This window comes from Hyaena hyaena, unplaced genomic scaffold (assembly GCF_003009895.1).
Source record: "Hyaena hyaena isolate Hyena2069 unplaced genomic scaffold, ASM300989v1 scaffold_76, whole genome shotgun sequence".
NCBI classification, from domain to species: Eukaryota; Metazoa; Chordata; class Mammalia; order Carnivora; family Hyaenidae; genus Hyaena; species Hyaena hyaena.
In genome coordinates, this window is record NW_024080709.1 from 3,381,215 (window position 1) to 3,402,522 (window position 21,308).

A 21,308-nucleotide genomic window follows, 5' to 3' on the forward strand; every position below is an offset into this window, starting at 1 on the left:
GAACCATTTTCTAATTAGCCATATGAGTCCTTTTCAAAACAGGACCAGACACCTGTTCACCTCCTCAGAAAGCCGCCAGCACCATACAACCGTAGTCACGCTAACGGCAAACACGACGGGCTGCGCGGGCCTGGTGTCTTTCGATGGGGAAAGGCCGCTGCTGCCACCGCCATCGCAACCCCACCTCCCAGGTAAAACAGGGCAACAGCGCCGGGCATCCAAAACCCAAACAGCGGCAACCGCAGCGGCAGCAGGGAAGCGGTGCCGGGCAAGGCAGAGGCGGGGCTGGAGTGCCCCCTGGTGGCCGCAGGGCTGCCCGTCCTGCAGTCCGCGGGAATCCAGGCTGAGCCACTGGCTCCCAACTTCAGCTCCCAAATAATCATGTATTCGAACAAAGAAATTAATTCAGGAGTAGAAACTCATTTTTACAGGGGACGCGAAGGAATGTTAGGTGGACATGAATACCAATAAGTACCAACTGAAGGAATTTTCCATAAATTGAGCCCCAAGGAGCTGCACGTTCTGAATGTGAATGTCTCTACAGCTATCAGAGCCAGCCATCATTTATTCCAGAACATTCTATGGGTGATTATTCTTATGCATCTACAGCTCCCCCCGATCATCTTCATTGCAATGATGGAACTCAATGGCTCCCAAGGTCAGGCCTAAGAGCAAACACTCTCTGGGAACGATTATTTCATTTGGGTTCATTTGGGGCCCATTTTTCTCCTAAGTTTCATTCCCGGGGTCATGCAGGAGGCAAGTGGTTAAAAAAAGAAATAGGTCTAAAACAAAACAGGGATCCTGGAAAAGAGGCCCCCTGCCTTGGAGTCTGGGGCCCTCGTCACTGCTGCCGTCCAGGATGGGACCATTCTCTGCTGCAGGCCGTCCTGTGCACAGGAGGAGGCTAGTGGCATCCTGGCCTCTACATACCCGAGGCCAGCAGCACCCCTGCCCCAGTGCGACACCCGAAATGTCTCCAGACGTTGCCCAATGTCCTCTGGGGATGAAAAGTGCCCCCGGTTGAGAACCACGGTCCTGACAATCACTTCTTTTCTCACAGCCCTCAGCCTCTCAGAGCACATACATTCATCTCCTCTTAACTAGGAGGGAAGATTCAGGAGTAAAAGCCACATAAAGGGGAACTTTAGGGACCCGCAGGAGATGATTTCAGTCAAACAGGAAATCGGGCCTCCTCATTCACAGCTCTCAACAAGGAGGCCCAGACCCCGCCTTCCAGATGACTAACCAGGAATGTACCCTTTGAGGATGTTAATCATAGAGCTACCAGTTACTGAACACTTGATATCCTAGATGCTCTTCTGAATATATTTTCCAATTTCTTCTACCAAGGCATAATTTACATAAAGTATCTTCAGTATTTTTCATGTATGTATCAATTTAATCCTCACAACCCCATTCCACAAGTGCTTCAAATTAGCCCCATTTTACAGATGAGACTACTGAGGCATAGACAGGCTAGGTAACTTGCCCAAGCTCCCACTGCTACTCTGTGCAGGGATGTGGGTAAGAACCCAGAGAGCCTACCCGGTAGTAACATCAGAGCAGAATTCTGTCAGCAAGGGTCCCACCACCACACCGCTAGGGCGGCTGCACATACCGGCCACAGTGACCACAAACTGAGCAGCTACGTGTTTCTCACTTTCTTCTAAGGTCCGAGGCCCTTTGAAGGAGAATAATGAAAGCAAAGGAATTCTACCCAGGAAAAAAATCCAAGTATGAGCACAAACCCATAAATACAATTTTACACACAGTGGCCAGGGCCTCTGCAGTCTGTGAAAGTATCCACGGGCTTCCAGTGAAACACCAGACATAATACAGTCCAGGCTCCGTGCTACACATTTCATACAGCCAGTTCAGAATCCCGTAAGCTGGTGGTGTTTCACTTCGGTTTGGAGATTGGGAAACTGGGTTCAGAGAAGGTAAGGCATTTGCCCAAGGTCACACAGCTCTTCAACAGCAGCACTGTGGTCAGCTTGACCCCAGTGTTCTTTCCACCACAAAAGGCTGCTTACTCAACTCAGTTCATCTGCGACCACCCACGCCAGAACACTATAAAAATAAAGGATGCGTAAAGTACAGAACAGATTTACACATCTAATCTTCCGGCAGCACTGCTGATAGAAACTTGGCAATGACCATGTAACAGGGGCTGCTGGCCACTTGGCATTGAAACTGAAGGTGACATTTGCCTCTCACAAAAGTTAACTCACCTCATACCAACTCTGTAAGGCAGTGCCTTTGCAAAGCAGTCCCCAGGCATTTGAGCACCGACGCAAACACCTCCCTGCCTCTTTCCAAACGGCAGTGCCTCCTACATCGGCCAACACCTGGCCTGGAGTAGAAAAGGCTGTGGGCCAGATGTCAACGTCGGGCTGTTTGTGCTTACTAGCATACCGAGCCAAAGGTCGTGCAAGGTCAGCTCGACGGTCAGCACATTTGCAAAGGAGACAGTCAGCACGGGGACAATGATGCCTGCCTTTGACCGCAGAGCAACAAGCCCAACCAGGCTAGACACCAGAAACATCCATACTTCGGCAACTTGCTTTCGTGGCTGCACAGGAGAACACAGGGATCATGATGCCCTTCGTAGGATAGGTGGTGAGAAGCACGAGGAATCCTCGAGTGCAGTCTCCTCTGCGTTAAAGCTGGGGAAGCTGAGGCACAGAGAGATCAAGGGTCCCACAATTATCAGAACCAGTATCAAAACCAAGGTTTCCTGATTCTCCAGCCAATGCTCCCTCTACTACCACCAGCTGCCTCCCCCCTGATGGGGGAGGGGCGGTTATCACTCACCCCCATGTGTAATTCACTGTCCTGCACTCGTGCTCCAAGACCAAGCTAGAGAGAGACGCGGGGGTGTCGGGGGAAGTGGCTCTGAGGTCAGTCCTGCAGAACCCTTTCGAAAGTTTCCAGGCTTGTTAGAACTCGAATAAACACCAGTCGGTCCCTTTATCCGCCCTACAAAGGTCCCCTGAGCCCCCACACCAGGTCAGGCAGGGTATTAGGCACTGGGGTGCGGGCCGTGAGCGAGCAGGCAAAGCGCCTGCCTTCAAGGAGCTCACCTCCCCGAGGAGACACATCAAAGTAGGCTTCAGGTCAGGAGGGCTCTGAAAACCCGGACCGTGTGGACGTGAAAGGACAGCACGGGTGGTGCCGGACGAGCGGTCAGGGGCGCGAGGCCTCTTCGAGGGCAGACCTCTCAGCAGGCCCGAATGCTCGCCTCTGAGGGCGGAGACTCCCAGAAGCCGTGGGCCTCCAGGAGCAGCGAGGAGGGAGAGGGGAGTAGAAAAGGCTGTGGGCCAGATGCCTCCCGCAGCGTGTCCCGGCCTATTGCTTCAACCACGAGCCGAGGCCATGACGCCGCCTACAGGGAAGCTGTGACAAATGGGCAGCGATGCAAACAAAGCCTGGGTCCCAGGAGGTGAAACTAGTGCAGGTTTCGGGGGAACTTCTGTGAAACAGGCTGTGAACCTCTCGCAGGCACTCCTCGAAGGAGACTGCAACTACCCCAATCACCGGCCTGAACTCAGGGACAGGTCACCTGGGAAGAACCAGGATGGGACTGGCAGGGGCCAGGCTCACCACCCTATGGGCTTGGGCTCTAACCAGCGTTCAGAGCTTGAACCCTTGGGGCGATGTGAATGCGCTCCAAACTGACCCCCACAGAGGGTCTCCAGAAAGTTCCAGAAAGAACTGGCATCCCTGCAAAGATGCCACCCAAACATCATGTGATGATGCGGACGCTCGTGGCAATTCTCTCACTGTCCTCGGGCTTGACCTGGTCCCCAAGCCTTGCAGGGCGACGTTGGGACTCGGGAACCCAGAACAGCAATGCTCACGACGCGTGGAGGCGTAGGAGTGTAGGAGCGTTCAGCAGGGCGCCCATCCCGGGAACGCCTGGTCCCGCACTCGGGCTTCCTGCCACCCTGTGGCAGTGCATTTAACCCTCAGAATCCTCAGAATGGCCCTGAGAAGCCAGCGTAAGTGTCTTTATTTTACAGTGAAGAAACGGGCCCCAGAGAGTCGGGGGAGAGGGGGAAGGGGAGCGGTGAAGAAAAAGGGAAACCTAGCGAGGAAGCACTGGAACAGGGCCCGACCCCAGGACGGTGGCCCCAGGCGGCGCCTACCCCCCAGCTCTCCAGCAACACTGAGCACACGGCTATATCATGGGGGTCAGTGCACAACACTTAGGGCACCAACCGCGGACTGCTCGCAGCTAAAGAGTGGGGACACGTGCATCAACTCAGGAGTCCCCACCGTGTGAGGCCCAGGGGAGGCCTTCGTGAACCACCGGGCAAGGAAAGGCCATCGGGGGCGCACAGGGCGGACTGCAGGGCGTACTACTGAGGATGCCGTAGGGAGCAGATGCACTTCTCAACTCATCGTTTGCAAGAGCGAGCGGGAACGGTCACCTCACTCTGCCTAAGACCCTCCGCCGGCTTCCCACTGCTCTTGGGATAAAATCCAACTGAGGGCCGTCTCCAGCAAAGGCCCCCCCTCTCCCCGCCGCCCGGCCAAGCTTCGGGCATCACCGCCGGCCAGCAAAGCCCCGCAGTCCCCCGCACCCTGCAGGCCTCAGCTCTGCCACCACCTGAGACCGACTTCTCTTAACAACACACCCTAAAACAGCCCCCTTTCCAGCGCTTGAGATCTGCAAGCCAAGTTCATGTGTCTGTTAATGTCGCCGCTGTCCGTCTTCCCGTCTGGCTGGCGACTCCTCAGGGCAGCATTTCAGCTCCCTGCTCACTGACATTCAGGCCAAGGTTGGCACGGGGAGTGGGGGCTGTCAGGCCATCCTCCTGGCCAACTTGCCAGGCCGCACGGCCAGCACCATGAGCAGCGAACAGCACTCTGGGCCCATTTCCTCTCCAGATGAGGCAGAACGGCCAATGGGATAACCAGAGACCCCAAAACAAAGGATGGAAACCGAAGGCGGGGGGGGGGGGGTACAAATGTCATTCATACAAAAGCACGGAGAGGGCTGCCCCTCCAGGGAATGCACAGCCACCCAGCCTCAAAGTCCCATTTTCTTAAAGTAGCAGATGTATTAAACTCTTCACAAATACTGACGGTGAAGTGTCAGGGAGCCGGCAGCTGTCACCAGCTGTCACCCTGCTGGCAACACGGTAACGAAGAACACAAAATGGCTACTGGTAACAAGCCCATAAATACGGGACTCACCTGTGGCCTGCCCACGCCACAACCCACAAAGGAACTTACCACAAAGGAACAAGTAAGCAGAAAAAAATAATATACTACAAGCCTGGCACTTCTCACTCTTTCCTTACAATGAGTAAAGAAACTCAGGACGCCTGGGTGGCTCAGTCAGCTGGGCATCCGACTTCAGCTCAGGTCACAATCTCACAGTTCATGGGTTCAGGCCCCACATCAGGCTCTGTGCTGACAGCTCAGAGCCTGCTTTAGATTCTGTGTCTCCCTCTCTCTCTGGCCCTCCTCTGCTCGCTTGCTCTCTCTCTCTCTCTCTCTCTCTCAAAAATAAAATAAACATTTAAAAAAATTGTTTTAATGAGTGAAGAAACCCAGTGCAAAAACAAAAAACAAAACTACCTGGCTGGTGCACCCCTCCCGCCCAAACAATCCAGTAAATCAGAACATTCCTCCTCTTCAGGGAGGCGAAGAGGGGGAAAGGCATAGGGAATACAGTTAAGAGAAAAGAATACAAATAGGCTCCCTGATAACAGCTGCTGTTTAACAGCTCTGGCCCAAATACCCTTCTCTGCAAATGATGGGTGTCTGCGGCATCCTTGTGCTTGGGTGACAGACCCCGAGAGGTTCGAGATCACCCAGGGGCGCCAGGGAACTGGGCAGCCTGGTTTCAGAGCGTGCCCTCTGGCTAGCACATCGCCCGCCAAAGCAAGAGGCAGGCAGCATTCCCACCGGGCGCAGCCCTGTGCGCCCCGAACACACACACACACACACACACACACACACACACACGCAGCCCTGTGCGCCCCGAACACACACACACACACACATACACACACACACACACACGGACTTGGCTGTAGAAACGGGAGTGCCTGGGCAAAGCCATGGGCTCCAGACTGCAGTGACCACCTCACTAAATGATCAGCTCCTCCCCACAGGCTTTGCGTGCCCACAGGTGCCCAAGGGCCCGCAGAAGGGGCAGCAACGCTGGCCGGGCCCCAGCACCCTCTCTTGGGCTGAGCAACAGAAAGCCCAGGATGGAATCTGTGCCATTTCAGAGGCATCCAGAGGGGACAGCTGCTTGGCGGGGGACCAGTCAGTGGTCCCCAAGCACCGAGGATTAAGTACTGCAGCTCCAGCTCCATCACAGTGCCCAGACAGCCACCTGTACGACCAGGAAGCTGCTTGGCAGGATGTAAGGGCACCCCTCTCCCCCCCGCTTCACATAGTAGAGCTGGGGCCCCTTGGCCAGGCTTTCCATGATCAGGCGGAATCCTATGTGCTTCGCATGCTGAGACACAATCCTTGATCTGGAACTGGACAGCTCCTGGGACACCATTCTTGGGACTCCCCAGGACTAAAGGGTCCCCCCCACACCAGCCAGAATTCATGTGAAGCCCTAACCTTCAATGGGACTATATTCGGTGGTACTTAAGGTCCAACGGGGTCTGAAGGGTGTGGTCCTAATCCAGCAGGACTGGGGGCCTTATCAGCAGAGGAGACAGCAGGGAGGCCCAGGCAGACAGAACTGGACTCCCAGCCTCTAGAACGTCAAGAGAGAAGTTTGTTCTCAGGCCACTGGCGCTTCTCGTTGTTCTAGGACAACATGGTGCCAGAGGCAGGATGCGAGGGCAAGAGTCAAACCCACCTTCCACCCAAAATTTCCAAGAATCCTAATCGCTCATCCGGACACACACGGGCGACCCAGCTCTGCGCCCAGAAGGCTCTGTGAAATCATCTCCGCATACAGAGCCGCCACCCTGCCCTACGCAGGGGTGCGCACGCTCACCCCCCACGGGGCACCGAGGGTCGAGATGCGGGTGTGCGGACACATCTCCTCCAAGATTTGAGTTATAAATTCTGAGGGGACCCTACTTGCTGAAGATTCCAAATCATACAACTAGATTTACATTTTTAGAAAGCAGATGAGTAAAAACAAGGAAAGCAGCCTAAATCTCAGCCGGCGGCACAACCCCGGTGTGTTCGAATGGACGGCCTCAACGCCAGTGCACACGCAGGGCCAGCTCCGTCCTCCAGCACATGGGCTGCGGGAGACCCGCGGGCCGGCCAGCGGCTCAGACCGTGCTCAGCGGTGGTGGAAGGACTTCATCCTGCGGAGCAGGAAACCCCCTGGGAAGCCCAGAGCTGGAGAGCCGCTAGGGTTCACGGAGATATCCGCCCCCCAATAAACCACCCACAGCACGGCGCTATGCAGCCTGGAATTCGCGTCTGAGATCTGGGGGGTCGCTGTTCTTTGCAAAACAAACGCAAACGCTTTGGAGTAGACACACCTCAGGGCCAGAGTGAAGTCTCGTCCCTCTGCGTGAGGCGTGAGCCACACAGAGAGCGCTGCAGACACAGAAACACAAGGCACAAAGTCACAGGGAGTCAGAGGAGACTTCTGTCCCTTCTCCGTCCTTCTGGTTACTTCCAGAAGAAAGATCTGAGTTTAACACTAGGATGTGCCCAGCACCCTCCTGCCGCTGCTCCCTTACTCGCCTCTCTTTTTAACAATGGGAGGGGGTCTTGGACAGAAGCTGGGACAGGCAGTGACATCCAGGCCCACTTAACATTGGTTCCTTTCCGCTGTCTTTGTTTTCAGTTACCTGCTATTTAAGTCAACTAAGAGTAACTCTCTGTTTACTATAATCACGGAAAGTTCCCTTTTTATTTTTTTTTTTTAATATTTTATTTATTTCTGAGAGAGAGGAGAGAGAGAGACAGCGTGAGCAGGGGAAGGTCAGAGAGAGAGGGAGATACCGAATCCGAAGCAGGCTCCAAGCTCTGAGCTGTTAGCACAGAGCCCGACACAGGACTCGAACCCACAAACCATGAGATCATGACCTGAGCCGAAGTCGGACGCTTAACCGACTGAGCCACCCAGGCGCCCTGAAAGTTCCCTTTTTAAATAAAGTGCTCAGCTTTTCCTAAGTGTACCCGTTTAAAAAAAAAATTACAGGCTAAACACTGGTACAGCAGTAAATACATAACTGAAATTTGAAAGCCAGCGACTTGAGTGTTCCCCCAGCCCGTGTAGCCTACAGGTGCACACCGATAAATGTCCACCGGGCCGAACCCAAGCCTGAGAAGCGCCACGGTGAACTGCACATTCCACTGCACGGAGTGAGCCGGGCCATTCCCAGCAACCAGACTGAGAGAGCCTGCTCTTTTCCGTCTTCATCCCTGCCACGGATAGCGCCAGCCATCCCCCGGACCCACCCTTCCTTCCTCCGCAATGAAAATCCAATTTGAGGAGCGGGAGGGGGACTTCCCAGCAGCCGCGGGGAGCCCATGGGACTGACGGAGGCCATACCAGTCCGATACTGTGTGCACTTCTAGGAAGGGGCCTTACAGCTGGGGGCAGGCATCACCCTTTCTGTACCATGGACCCGCTCTGCAGTCCGGTGAAGCCCATGGACCTCGTCTCAGAAAAAGATTCTAAATTACGTAAAATCAAACACACAAGACTTCAAAGGAAACGGATGATACTGAAATAGGATTGTCAAAACGTAAAGAATAAAAGTGACCTACTAAATACGTACAATTCTTTAATATCACATTTAAAAAACTAACCTATTTTCCAGCAGAAACAATATGCTGAGACATTTTTTCATGTTGCAGCTCTCACAGGGGCCTGTGACTTCTATTAGCGTTAAAGTCATCCACTTTGCTACCACGACTATGGTTTCTGTGGTTTGCTGGTATTTCATAATGGAAGGAAATGTCAATTTCAGTCAGAGCCTAGAGGAAAAAGTTGAATCCTACCTATGGAAATGGAGGAAGTCTCTCCTTTGCTTCCTCCACCTGGGATGAGACCAGGATGGCTGGAGCCAAAACAGCCATTTTGGCCTATGAGGCAAGATGGAAGGAGTCCCGGTTTCTCATTAACATGGAGCCACATACCCTCCCCAGCCTGCCTACTTCTGGAAAGAGGCATGAATTTCTATCTCCTTAAGCTGCGGCTGCCTTGCTCTTTATTATATAAAGCCACACAAACCTAATTTCTTATATCTTGAATACTTTTTTTCCCAATACTAAGGTTCAAAACCATGTGAACCCAATCTTTAGCAACTTTCGTACTTAAGAGACACGCTCCTCCTTACTTACCAACATGACTCCCCCAGAGCTACCCAGTCAGCACAGTTCCTCTGTGGCTGGCGACCATACAGGAGGCAAACCCCCAAACCCCTCAAAGCCCAGTGCCGCTCCAGCTCTGAAGCATGTCCTGTAGAGCGTGCGCTCGCCCAGACGCCACGCCATTAGCCACAGCTCAGGAACTTAGAACCGCACAGTACACTCCGACCACGGACACACACACACACCTGACTTTGCCCCACATTTCATCAAGTTTGCAGCCACGCGGGAGCAAGCGCAACGGCACCCCGCTGAGGTGCAGGCCCGAGCGTCACCGGCACTGGCAGAGGACACGCGGCAAGTACTTACTGATGGTCATCGACTCTGGCACTGAGGCGGAAGGTAGCAGGCTGCTCAGAGGGCCTCCCTGGCCCGGAGGACTGGCTTCCACACTGGGAAAAAGCAGACAGAGGAAGTTACACGCGGCCACTCAAAATATACAACCTCACCATTCAGAGAACTAGCAGGTACTCAGGGCTTTCAGGTACAACTACGGGAAGGCACGCGAGGCGGCCCTTCAAAACCCCAGGCAGCCCTCATCATTTGCGGATTTGCTGCTCGCAAATCTGCTTACTCGCTGACGCGGATTCGTCCCCAAAATCAATACTCAGTATTCTTCTAAAACAAACAGCAGGGGCGCCTGGGGGGCTCAGTCGGTTAAACGTCCGACTTCAGCTCAGGTCATGATCTTGTGGTTCACGAGTTCGCATACTGCATCGGGCTCTGTGCTGACAGCTCGGAGCCTGGAGCCTGCTTCGGATTCTGTGTCTCCCTCTCTCTGCTCCTCCTCCACTCACACTCTGTCTCTTTCTCTCAAAAATAAATAGAACATTAAAAATATTTTTTTAATGAACAGCAAAAAGGACTCTGCATCCTGGATGGGCCTGGGGATGCCCATCCTCCCTGACAAAGTGCTAACTGTACAGGAGCCTACAGGTGGTGTCACTGTCACAGAGGAGAGCCCCGTCGCCTCAGGGAGACACTGTAACACCAAGCATGGTGCGAGTAACCAGCGACTGCCACCCTGCAGCTGAGGCTGAAAATACAGATGTGACCCACCCCTACTCTCTCAAGTTTGCGCCAAATTGAAACTGTGATGAGAGAAAAAGAAGCAACTCTTAGAGCTGCAAGGATCGTGGTGGCATCAGGGAGACTTCGGTGTCCATCTTAGCTCTGCCACCAAACATCCAATGACTTCAAGCAACTCAGTGTCCCTTTGAGATACATTTATTTGAAAATCAGGAAGCCGACAGGGTGCTTACCACTCTATTCTGGACTAAGCACTCCTCAAGTATGTAAGAGCTAAGTGGCTCAAATATTATGTAATATTAAAAATGTGTAGTATTGTGACCAAATGTTAAAAATCAGGAGATGATGGTGGACGAGGTACCCCGATACAGCCCCAAAAATGATAAAAAATAAAAGAGGTACGCAAATGAAGTTTGATAAGACACTGTTCCTCACACCCTGACGCCCTTGACAACTTCCCATCCTAAACTTGAACATAAATGCAAAATTGGGCCTTGACCTTGAATCCCGGCAGGTACACTCCTACCTCCAAAAAAGAATAAAAGGCACAGCTGTGAACAGGACAACTCGACCCCAAAGGTGATTTTGTTTCCGAACACTAACCTGTACCGGGGCCCAGACTCCGGGAGAACGTGGTCCCCCGGTCCCGTCCCGTTCTCCAGGCTTCCGAGGGGGGCATCTGTGCACAGAGAGCAGGGGCGGAGGGAAAGTCAGCCATCTGTTTTCATTTCATTTTCTCCACGAGGCAAGGACACGGTCAGACACTGGCTCCTCTCTACATCAGTGCATTTACAAATGTTCCCTGGCCTGCACACCGGACTTTAACCTGCTACTCGTTTCGTGCTGTTGGCCAGAATCTCAGACTTGGCACCAGTCTCTAATAGGAGGGCCCATCCTCCCACTTAACCTTTTTGACCTTGAGCCACCTGGAATTATGCATGAAGTCCATATTCAGAGGCAGCCTCGGGATCAGGGAATTATCATCAGCGGTCTGTCAGACACAACTGCTCTCGCTGTAGTGGCTTATGACAGACACAAGGGGGCGGCACAGTCCAATCACGGACAGTCTGCATCAAAACCCAGGGCCCTGCCGCCTTCTGAAAAGCCACCTCCCAGCAGTGTGGTGCGTGGGAAAGGCATTCCGAACAAGTGAGGCCACAAATCACCCCTAGGGGCACTAAAGATTTTCATAGATATGTTTGCTGCTGTTCCAAGTCTCTTTTCAGAAAAAGGTGCAAATCCGTGGCCCCTTGGGCTGGACGGGCACATTTAGGCCAGCAGCCCCAGGGGTAACACTCGCCAGGTGGAGAAATTCTGGCTTGTGGGCACCCACTGAAGAACGAGGCCCGGATGCGGGGAAGGGGCAGGGGCAGCAGGGAGCGCAGCCCACTGCCCCAGGCTCCCCAGCCTCCCTGCCCTTCCTCCTGTTCTGGCCAGAGTTTCATCGGGCTGCGGATTCCCCAGCTCTTCAAGGGGCTGCACCAGGGAATCCTAAGGAGATAATGTTCTGTCACCTTTTCTTCTACCTTGCCGTCCCCATCAAGCTATTCCACTCGCTCCCACGTTTTTTTTTTTTAATGTTTATTTAGGGGCGCCTGGGTGGCTTAGTCGAAATTAAATGTTTTATTTATTTCTAGGAGACAGAGAGAGACAGCGTGAGCAGGGGAGGGCCAGAGAGAGAGGGAGACACAGACTGAAACAGGCTCCAGGCTCTGAGCTGGCAGTCAGCACAGAGCCCGTCGCGGGGCTCGAACCCACGAACCGCGAGATCATGACCTAAGCGAAAGTCGGACGCTTAACCGACTAAGCCACCCAGGCGCCCCTGTTGGAAAATTTTTGATAACTGATTCGATTTCCTCACTAGTTTTGGGTCTGTTCAGATTTTCTCTCTCTTCCCGTGAGAATTTTGGTACGGAGTCTGTGTTTAGGAATTTGTCTGTCCATTTCTTCTAAGCTGTCCAGTGTGTTGGCCTATAAATTTTCATAGTAGTCCCTNTCACAGACTGAAGCAGGCTCCAGGCTCTGAGCTGGCAGTCAGCACAGAGCCCGACGCGGGGCTCGAACCCACGAACCGCGAGATCATGACCTAAGCGAAAGTCGGACGCTTAACCGACTAAGCCACCCAGGCGCCCCTCACTCCCACTTTTTTAAAGAAGTCTGAGGGGGAAGCATCGCCCTACAACCCGGCCTGCCTACCACCAGCTCCCGCCCCCACCACCAGTGTCCGCCCGCTTCCCACCGTCTTCTTCTCTCTGATTCCTTTGTGATGGTGTCTCTGGACCGCGGCTCAGAGGCCTCCGTCCCCCTTGGCAAATCCAACAGGGTCTTGGCCCCGGCCCCCAGGTGTGTAAAGAGGACACGTTCCAAGCACACAACTCTGGCTGGGACCTCAATCAGGAGCCCTCGTCCCACGGTGCTGGCTGCCTGCCTGAAAACCCTACCTGGCCGACCAACCCATCCTGGCCTCAAAACCCCCTTCTGTCACCCTGTCCACTGGGCCGGCTCCCCTCAGGGTGAGGCGCCCTCCCTCCATCATGGAGCTCCAGGGGCCCCGGACCGGCCGGCTCTACCTCACTGTCACCCACTCTTGTCCTGAGTCATCTCCACTGCAGCCCTAGTGCTGAGGCTCGATACTTTCCAGGGGTCCTGCAGGGGCCCCCACAGTTCTGCCTCACCCCTGCGAGTCCACCCCACTCCCAGCTATCCGATTCCCCTCTCTGAGGCAAAACCGGGGACTACAACACACGCGGCAGAAATCCAGGGCTGGAGTAAAGGCTCGCATACACCAAGCCTGCGCAGCCCAGCGCTTTCCCACCAAAGCGCAGGACTCAGCTGCCTCGCTCGCCCTCAAGGCGCCCTCAGAGGGGCCCACGACTATGACCTTAATTTCACCGACCTGGAGACAGCCCTGGCGGAGTTCAATGCCCTGTCCAAGATCACAAGCTCACGTGTGAGAGTCTGAACCTCACTCTGCCCAGAGGCAGAGCTGAGCCCTTCCCCCTTCGGGATCTCTCAAGCAGCTGGTTGCGGCTACGCGTCCTTGGACTCTCCGCCCTACTCCTCTGTCTATGCCGCGTCCCCACCTGGATATCGTCTTCCAGCCACCAGGTGTCCACTTGCCTCGGCATGCCCCTCCCCCACATACTCATTCCACCCACTGCTCAGCATTCGCCTCCCCAGCCCACACCGTGGGCCTGGCTCTGGCCAGGGTCAGGGTCAGGGTCACACCAGAACCAGGGCAGGCACAGCCCTGCCCTTAAGGACCTCAAGGACGAGCAGGGGGATGGGCATCACCAAGCAATTACACAGGTGCACAGTTCCGAGCTGAGGTCAGGGCGTGGGGACACTCGAGGTTTGTGGCAGTGTGAACAGGAGGCCGGGCTGACCTGGGCCGGGGGCGGAGGAGCCCTCCGAAAGGACACTTGGGCTGCCACCTACGGGAGGCGCACGCACCGGCTGCAGGAGGCAGGGGAGGGGCTGGTTCGGGGAGGCAGAAGCAGGCTGCTATGGCTGGGGCACCGGGAGGGGTCAGGCTCCGGGGCCAGCTGGGGCCTTGGTGGCCACAGTGACGGTTCCTGTTTTGTCCTCAGCCCACGAGAAGGGCTTGGAGCAGGGGAATGATGCAATCTGATTTATATTCTAGGACATCACTCCAGTGAGGGTGGGGGCGGGGGCAGAAGCAGGGAGAGCTGTTGATGTCCCGTGTCCCCTCCCTTGCATGCAAAACTCTGGGGGTGGGGGGGTCACCTTCAGATCCTCCCAGAGCCTAGCAGAGTGCGGTACAGAACAGGCCCACCCACTGGTTGTGTACAGAAAACCACAAGCCCTGAGTGGCACACGACCCTCATGAGTGGTGTGGGGACCACACATAGTGCAGGTCCAGGCCACCACACGGCCTTGACATCTAACAGTAACACGACCTTTCGGGAGCCAAGCTCCCAGGTCACCTGTCTCAGATCAGCAGCGCCACAACAGAGCCTCCCCAACCTCGACAAGCAACCCCAAAGGCCCAACATAGGACGAGAAGTTGAAGAATCAGGGAAATGAAAGTTTCAGGATCCACGGTTTCAAATGAACGAACAAGCCCTCAGAAACGGACCGTCAGGGAGCGCCCGGGGGGCTCGGTCGGTAAAGCATCCAACTCTTGATTCTGGCTCAAGTTTGATCTCACAATCCGTGACTCCGAGCCCTGCACCAGGCTCTGCACTGACAGTCCAGAGCCTGCTTGGTAATGTCTGCCCCTCCCCCCACCTGCAGGCACGCTCTCTCTCTGTCTCTCTCTCTCAACATAAATACACAAACTTGAAAAAAAGAAAGAAAGAAACGGGCTCTGAAGTTGCTAAGGCCCAACACCAAGCCCAGGAGGGAGGGAGCAGTAACGTTTTCCGGCATGTGTGCAGTGGGCAGAAATGGGTGTTTGGTTCCCCTCCGTTCAGTCTTCTCAGGTGAAAGGAACTTTGGGCTGCTTCTCCCTCGCGGCTTCAAGGAAATGGTAACTGCGCTTTGCTGCGTCACAGGTAAGAGACACGCCCAGAGCAATGACTGCATCCAATCCCATATCCCGGTCCCCTGTCACCTGGCTGGTGTCTTCCTTCTCTGACCCTCTAACCCCGGCTCCAAAGTAGGGTGCCCTAAGCCACAGAGCCTCCTCGTCCGAGAATCAGAAGGACAATACTTCTGTCTCCAGAGTCCCCTTCTCTGCCACCTTCTCCCCCCCAGATTTAGCCACCAAAAACACATCCTCCTCCACCACGTGCCTCCGTCTGTCTTCCTCGAAACGCCCCCAAGGGCAGTGACGCTAAAGAGAGCAACGCTTTCAAAGATGATGGGAAGGTCTCCCAAGGGCCGAGCCATCCGTGTCGGAGGCTGTCAGTGAGGACACAAAATGGCTCCCCGGCCGGAATGAGAGAATCTGTGGACCTTGCTCAAGCAGGAGGGTGTGCATCGGAAGGGACAGCGGTCAGGAGCGAGCAGAAGCCCCGGAGCCTGGGCCAGAAGCGCCGACGGCGTGCCCTCGGAGCCGCGCGGGGAGAGGCCTCCCTGACAGGTGAGCCGCACGCCTGCCCGGGAAGCGGGGGTCGGGCCAGCAGAGACGCCATGTGTCTTCCTGTGCTACTCCCACCCCGGCACGCTGCCCTTGAGGCTCCCGGGGCTCCCGGCAGCTTTGTCATGGCAGACAGCGGGCGCACAGCGTGTCTGAAGAGGACAACGGAGATACGCGGGAGCTCGGGCCCCCCGACGGTGACGAGGGAAGGCCTCCGGGCCTGGAAGGCGGACAGGCAGAGGTGGCACGGGGGAAAGCTGCCAGTGGGGAGGCCTTCCCTCAGGAGCTGGGGGCCGCCACAAGCCACCTTCCCCGTAGACACTGAAGGAAGCCCATGGATGGAGGAGGGGCGCTGGGTTCTGGAAGACTCCACCCAGCACGGAGGACGGCACCCAGCAGGCCCCGGGAGCAGCCAGTCCCCAGCCCCCAGCACAGAGAGGAAGGGGCCCAGGGAAGAAGACGGCGTGTCTGGTGCGGGCACCTGACAGCCCAATGGAAAGGCCCCCTCGGCGGGGGGCACAAGGTGAGTGGAAGCCACGTGGTCCCAGATGGGCGCGGGGCCACCCACTCTGCAAGGCCCACGTGCACCATGCATGGCAGACAACGGCCACGTGCCCAACCCCACCCGCTGGCCGCGGGGACCACGGCTGGTCACCTGAGGGGAAGGCCACGGCGGGCCACCGGCCCCACCCTCTCAGGGCTTTGGGCTGAGACCAGGGAGAAGCGCCGGCTGGTAAGGAGGCCACGGCTGAGGCCAAAAGGGAAGAGGGCCAGAGAGAGCCAAGAGAGTCCCAGGAAAGCGGAGACGGGCAGCCCCCACGAGGAAGCGTGGGGCGCAGCAGGGGGAGGCGCAGGAGCCCCCTCCGCCCCGGCCCCTGCCTCCCTGCCCTCGGGCCCGTGCGGACAGCAGGCTGTCTCGGGGCCCGAGCAGGTGCCTGGCGCCTCTCCCCGCGTTAACCTGGGAGCCTGCGTCACATCTGAGAGGCAGGTGAGAGGAAATACCACCCTTCCCCATGGGCCGTGGGCGAGGGGCGACGTGTTCATCCACACTGGCTGCCCCGCCATCCTGGGCTCACCCAAGGCCACGGTAAGTGTCAGCTGTCAGGGTGGCCGCCAGCTGCACCTTCCAGGGGGGCCCAGCCTGGCGGGCTCAGTCACTCAGCCCCACACTAGGAGCCGCGGTCTCCGCCGGAAGCACCGCCGCTCAGGGAGGTAACCCGCTCCCGCGGCTCGTGGGGCCGGGCTCTCTGACCCCCAGCCCACCCCTGCACTTCAGCCACTCTGAGCGGGTTTCTGTCCCCTGCCGGTGATGAGAACAGTCTACCATCCGGTTCAGAATGTCAACAGCCTCCTGAGCAGTCGGTGGGCCCCTTTACGGTTTCTTAACCCTGGCCCTGGGAGGGTAAGAAGGTGCCTATATGGGGAGTTGTGGGTGGGGGAGGGGAAGAGACTGGGGCCTCACTAGCCCGGCGGTGCTGCAGGGCCGTGACAGCCAGCAAGCACTGTACGGGCTGCACTGTACACCCACCTCTGGATGAACCGGGCTTGTCCACATCCTATATCCCCCTTTCTCACTGCTCTAGCTCCAGAAAATAACAACAAACCACACAAGAGAACTCAACCAAAAGGAAGGGGTCAGAAATGCTTATCCACTCCAAAGGCAGATTTTAAGCAAGCTACTCTCTGACCCCAAGCACCCGGTCGCAAAGGGTGCCGGGGCCTCTAGAGCTGGAGTTCCGTAACTTTCTCCCTAAGAGGCAAAAATAATGGCCACCATTTGTGGTCTACTTATAACATGACCAAGTCCCCAAAATAAAATCACTGGTGAGGAAAAAACACAGGCTTGGGGGCTCCTTCATCACTTGTCAGTTGGTTTGGCCCAACACTCGCTCAGGTGGGGACAAGTCACCAACACTCCTTCAGCAAGAAGAAAGGCCAAAGCAACGCAGTCCATTCCAACCTCAACAAGGCTCTCCGGCCCTGCGCCCCTCGGCTCAGTCCCACTGCAGCGGGGCCCCGCGCCCTGGCTCCCGAACGGAGGGAAAGAGTCCTCAGGGAACACCCACCTGCGGGGCCGTACGAGCCCACTCCGCTGACCGGAAAGAGGACATCGGCGTCGCCATGGAGCACCTGCAGCGGGGCCCAGCTGTGCATCTGGGAGAGGTGGGCGTTCACGTCCAGAGGCCTGAGGTGAGAGAGCACAGCTGCGTGACACACCAAAGAGCCTCTGACGGTTCAGAGCACCACAAGCATCCGCCGGCCTCCCTCAAGTTCCTTTTTGGGAACCAACCAGACCATGACGGAGCTGATGGGAGCGGGAGCGTGTGGTCCAGATCCAGACCTCAAGCATCCGTCCCCTCAGCCAGGGCTCCTGAGCCCTACGATGTACACAGTGTTTATCCCGCCCCCAAGGAGCTTCCAGTCGTAGAGGGGCCAGGACATGAATGACACAATCCCGCAAGGAGATGGAAAACACCAGTTTGGATTCACGGAGCTGGTCAGGAAGGCCACGGAAAGCTGCCTTGAAGAAGAGAGGGGACAGGTGACAGCTGGAAGTGAGAGCACAAGGTCAGCCGACGGAAGAGAAGGAAGAGAGGAACGCAGGCCAGGGAACAGCATGTGCAAAGTCCTAAAGCAGGAGGAAGGACAGTGTCCCTGGCTCTGAAGTGATGGCAGCCACGTGACCCGGGGCTAATGTCCCTTTACCCTGTTGGTTCTCAAACCCTCTTTAGTAAAAGGGCAGAATCAGACCAGATCGCGTCTGGGTCCCTTCCAAGGAAGAGGGTCAGCTTAAACATTAAGCAGGCTCACAGGAGCTGTCATATCCGTCACCTTGTCCCCGAAGTACAAAAGCAACCTGGCCCATCTCTGTCACAGGCTGGGTCAGGTCAGTGGATCTGAGACAGGATTTCCCCCCCCACTGCGGCATTTGCATCTGGGCAAGTAGGAGCCGTGACTAAATACAGGGACGTGTGTGCACAGAATCACTCTGTAACTCAGTTATCAAGAAATCCAAAGCAGACCACAGTCGTGCCTGCTTAATAGAGGAAGGGCGGGAGGGAGGAAGGAGGGAGGGAGGAAGGGAGGAGGGAGGGGGGAGGGAGGAAGGGAGGAGGAGGAGGGGGAGGAGGAGGAGGGAAGAGACGGAGGAGGAGGAGGGAACAGGAAAGGAAATGGTGGAGGGAAGGGGCGGGAGGGAGGAAACAAGCTCCAGGAGGTTATGACACTCGTGCAAGTTGAGCATCCTGGACAGACCGAGGCTTCAAGGATCTGAGCCCACATCGTCCAGATGCAATGACAATGGGCCTCTGACTGCCACCCACCTCGTGGCATGACACGTGCAATTTTCCTTTAGGTTCAGAGCAGGGATCAACAGGAATTTTTTGTAGAGGACCAAACAGGAAATATTTTAGGCTTTGTGACCCTAAGTCTTCTTTTCAATCATCATCGTTGTTGTTAGCAATCCTTTAAAAAGTAACCACTAGGGAGGTGGGGGGTACGGGGCGGGTTAGATGGGCGATGGGTACTAAGGAGGGCACTTATGAGGAGCCCTGGGTGTTGTACAGAAGGGATGAATCCCTGAATCCTACTCCTGAAACCAGTAGTGCAAGGTGTGTTAACTAACTAGAATTTAATTTTTAAAAAGGGGTGGGGGAGGGGGAAATAATTAAACTAAAGAAAAGCAAAATTAAATTAAAAAGTAACATCTATCCTTAGCCCCGGGGGCGGATCTGGCCTGCAAGGCTTTCAGAGGCCTGTCACTTAGAGATTTTCCTTTCAGCCTTCTCTCTACCTTTGGGTCCAACATTTGGCCCTGAGCAAGAGAGGGAAATAATCCTAACAGAATTTGGCAAAACCCATCATTTAACGTGCAGGTCACACCCACAATGAGACCCTCAACAGACCGGGTGGGGCGCAGCAGCAGAACCAAACTACAGGGATGGGGGCCGGGCTCTGGGGTGAACTTGGTTGTACCTCCAGAATCAGAACAGAGCTGCCTTCCTGGGGCTCCAATCTAGCGCTGGTAACCAAAGGGACTCCCAGACACCCAGAGGACACTCAGGGGTGCCCTTCAGGAAAAGGCAGATTGGCTCCAGGCAGATGGGATTTTCTACTCTAAGGGGGAAATTCTGCCACTTCCCGGGACCATGGGACCATGCGCAGAGCGCAGGTGAAGCCAGGCCCCTTTAGCTGAGATTCAGAACCCAAGCAAAAGGGCCCAAGGGCCACCACCCCTAAAATGCCCTACACTGAAATGATTCCTAAGGCACAGACCCATTCAGAACGTGGTGCCACAGTTGGCTTAAAAACAGTAATGGGTGTTGCTTTTCATCGGAAAAGTCAGACACTTATTTTAAAAGCTAGAAAATGCCAAAAAGCAGGGGGGGGGGGGGTGGGGATACACCAAAAGCCACACCACCAAAAACCCAACTGTGTTAGACACCATTTTCTTAGCAGTTTCATTCTACACTTTTCATTCTACATACTTTTCTTTAAGAGATCATATAATGAAACTCAATGTAGGATTTATATTTTGCTTTTTTCCACTCAATATTAATTCCAGATCTGAAACATGAAGACGTTCAAGTTTAAACTACAGAAGAGCTGACGTCAGTTCCATGTTCCGCTTCTCTGAATAAAGACACTTTGGAATCAAGAGGCAGCCTCTGCCCTCAGGGTAGATTCCCAGCAGCAAAACTGCTGAATCAAGTGGGATAAACATTTCTGAGGCTCCTGACATCTTGTCAAATTGTCTTCCCACAAGGCGGTCAACACAGGTGATCTGTAAGGACGCCCCGGTGCACCAGCCTCGCCCCATCATCCACTCCACAGTTAAGGCCTACTGTGTGCCTGGAAGGTACCAAGTAGCTGAGGACATGAGGAGAGCAAGCCCTCCCCCCACGGCGCTAACCTAGGGCTCACCTTTTCTCCAGTTCTCAGTTTAAATCCCAGCAAAATCCCGGCTGTCCTTGCACTCTGCATTTGCTTAATTGCTAGCAAGGTATAACATTTTCCCCTATGTTTGTAATTCTTTTTGAATTATGTTTTCACCCCACTTCCCTACTGGCATCAGAGGACACATGTGAAGTGACAGAAAAACCCCTTTCTATAATAAAGATATTATCCTCTTTTGAGAAAAAAAAAAAAAGGCAAACCAAACACTTGTAAATATTGAGGCGGGAGGGACAAGATTTTTTTCCTCAGTCATCAAAGAAGTGTCTTAATTGCCAGCAAACAGAAACATAAACCCAGCCTTTGGCCAACAGAGCATTTTAAAGACAATCAAGGGCACTGTGGCCAGAGGCTGTCGCATCCAGAGCATGCTTCTCCAGGAAGGGCCACTTTTCCCTCACAAACCTGGCTGTGCTGCTCAACTGCTAAGACACTGGCCCCTCCAGCTACTAGATGTTTCATGTGAACATTAGCTTAGAATCAAAATGAAAGTATTACTCAGTAGGCCATCTCACCGTTCCTCTGCTCTTCCCCAAGGTGCTCTGCAGAATGACTGATCAAGATACCCCCTTACGCCAGGGAGAGGCCGCCCATACTCTGCAGAAGGCCCAATGGCCTGGAAGGGACTGGGCCCCTGCACTGTTTTGTGCTTTACACATCACAATGCCGGGGGCTACCTTGGCTGGCAGGCTGGCCTCCTCCTCAGGCTTCCCTCCCCCTCACACTTACCTCAATGGCCACAGACCAGTAGGAAGAGAAATGACTGTGTCTGGGGCCAAAAAGTACACAGGGTGAATCAAATAAGAGACGTGCTCACCCACCGAGACACAGAACGCCAAGTGGCATGTCCCAAAAGGCCCCAGTTAAGAACAAAGGGTAGTGATAGTGGCAGATGTTACGTGTCAACTTGGCTAGACCACCACGCCACCAAGGTATCTAGTCAAACTTTATTCCA

The 21,308-nt window shown here is 55.0% G+C and overlaps 1 protein-coding gene across 3 annotated transcripts in view; it reads right to left on the reverse strand.

Annotated features, from left to right (window-relative positions):
- Positions 1–21,308, reverse strand: part of SNX29 (sorting nexin 29) — a 497,164-nt gene that overhangs the window by 401,764 nt on the left and 74,092 nt on the right. For all 3 annotated transcript variants that reach the window (XM_039233571.1, XM_039233573.1, XM_039233572.1), the window contains 3 exons: positions 17,467–17,585; positions 10,960–11,035; positions 9,637–9,719 (listed from right to left, as the gene is read on the reverse strand). In XM_039233571.1, coding sequence (XP_039089502.1) covers positions 9,637–9,719; positions 10,960–11,035; positions 17,467–17,585 — 278 coding nt within the window. The remainder of the gene's footprint in view (positions 1–9,636; positions 9,720–10,959; positions 11,036–17,466; positions 17,586–21,308) is intronic.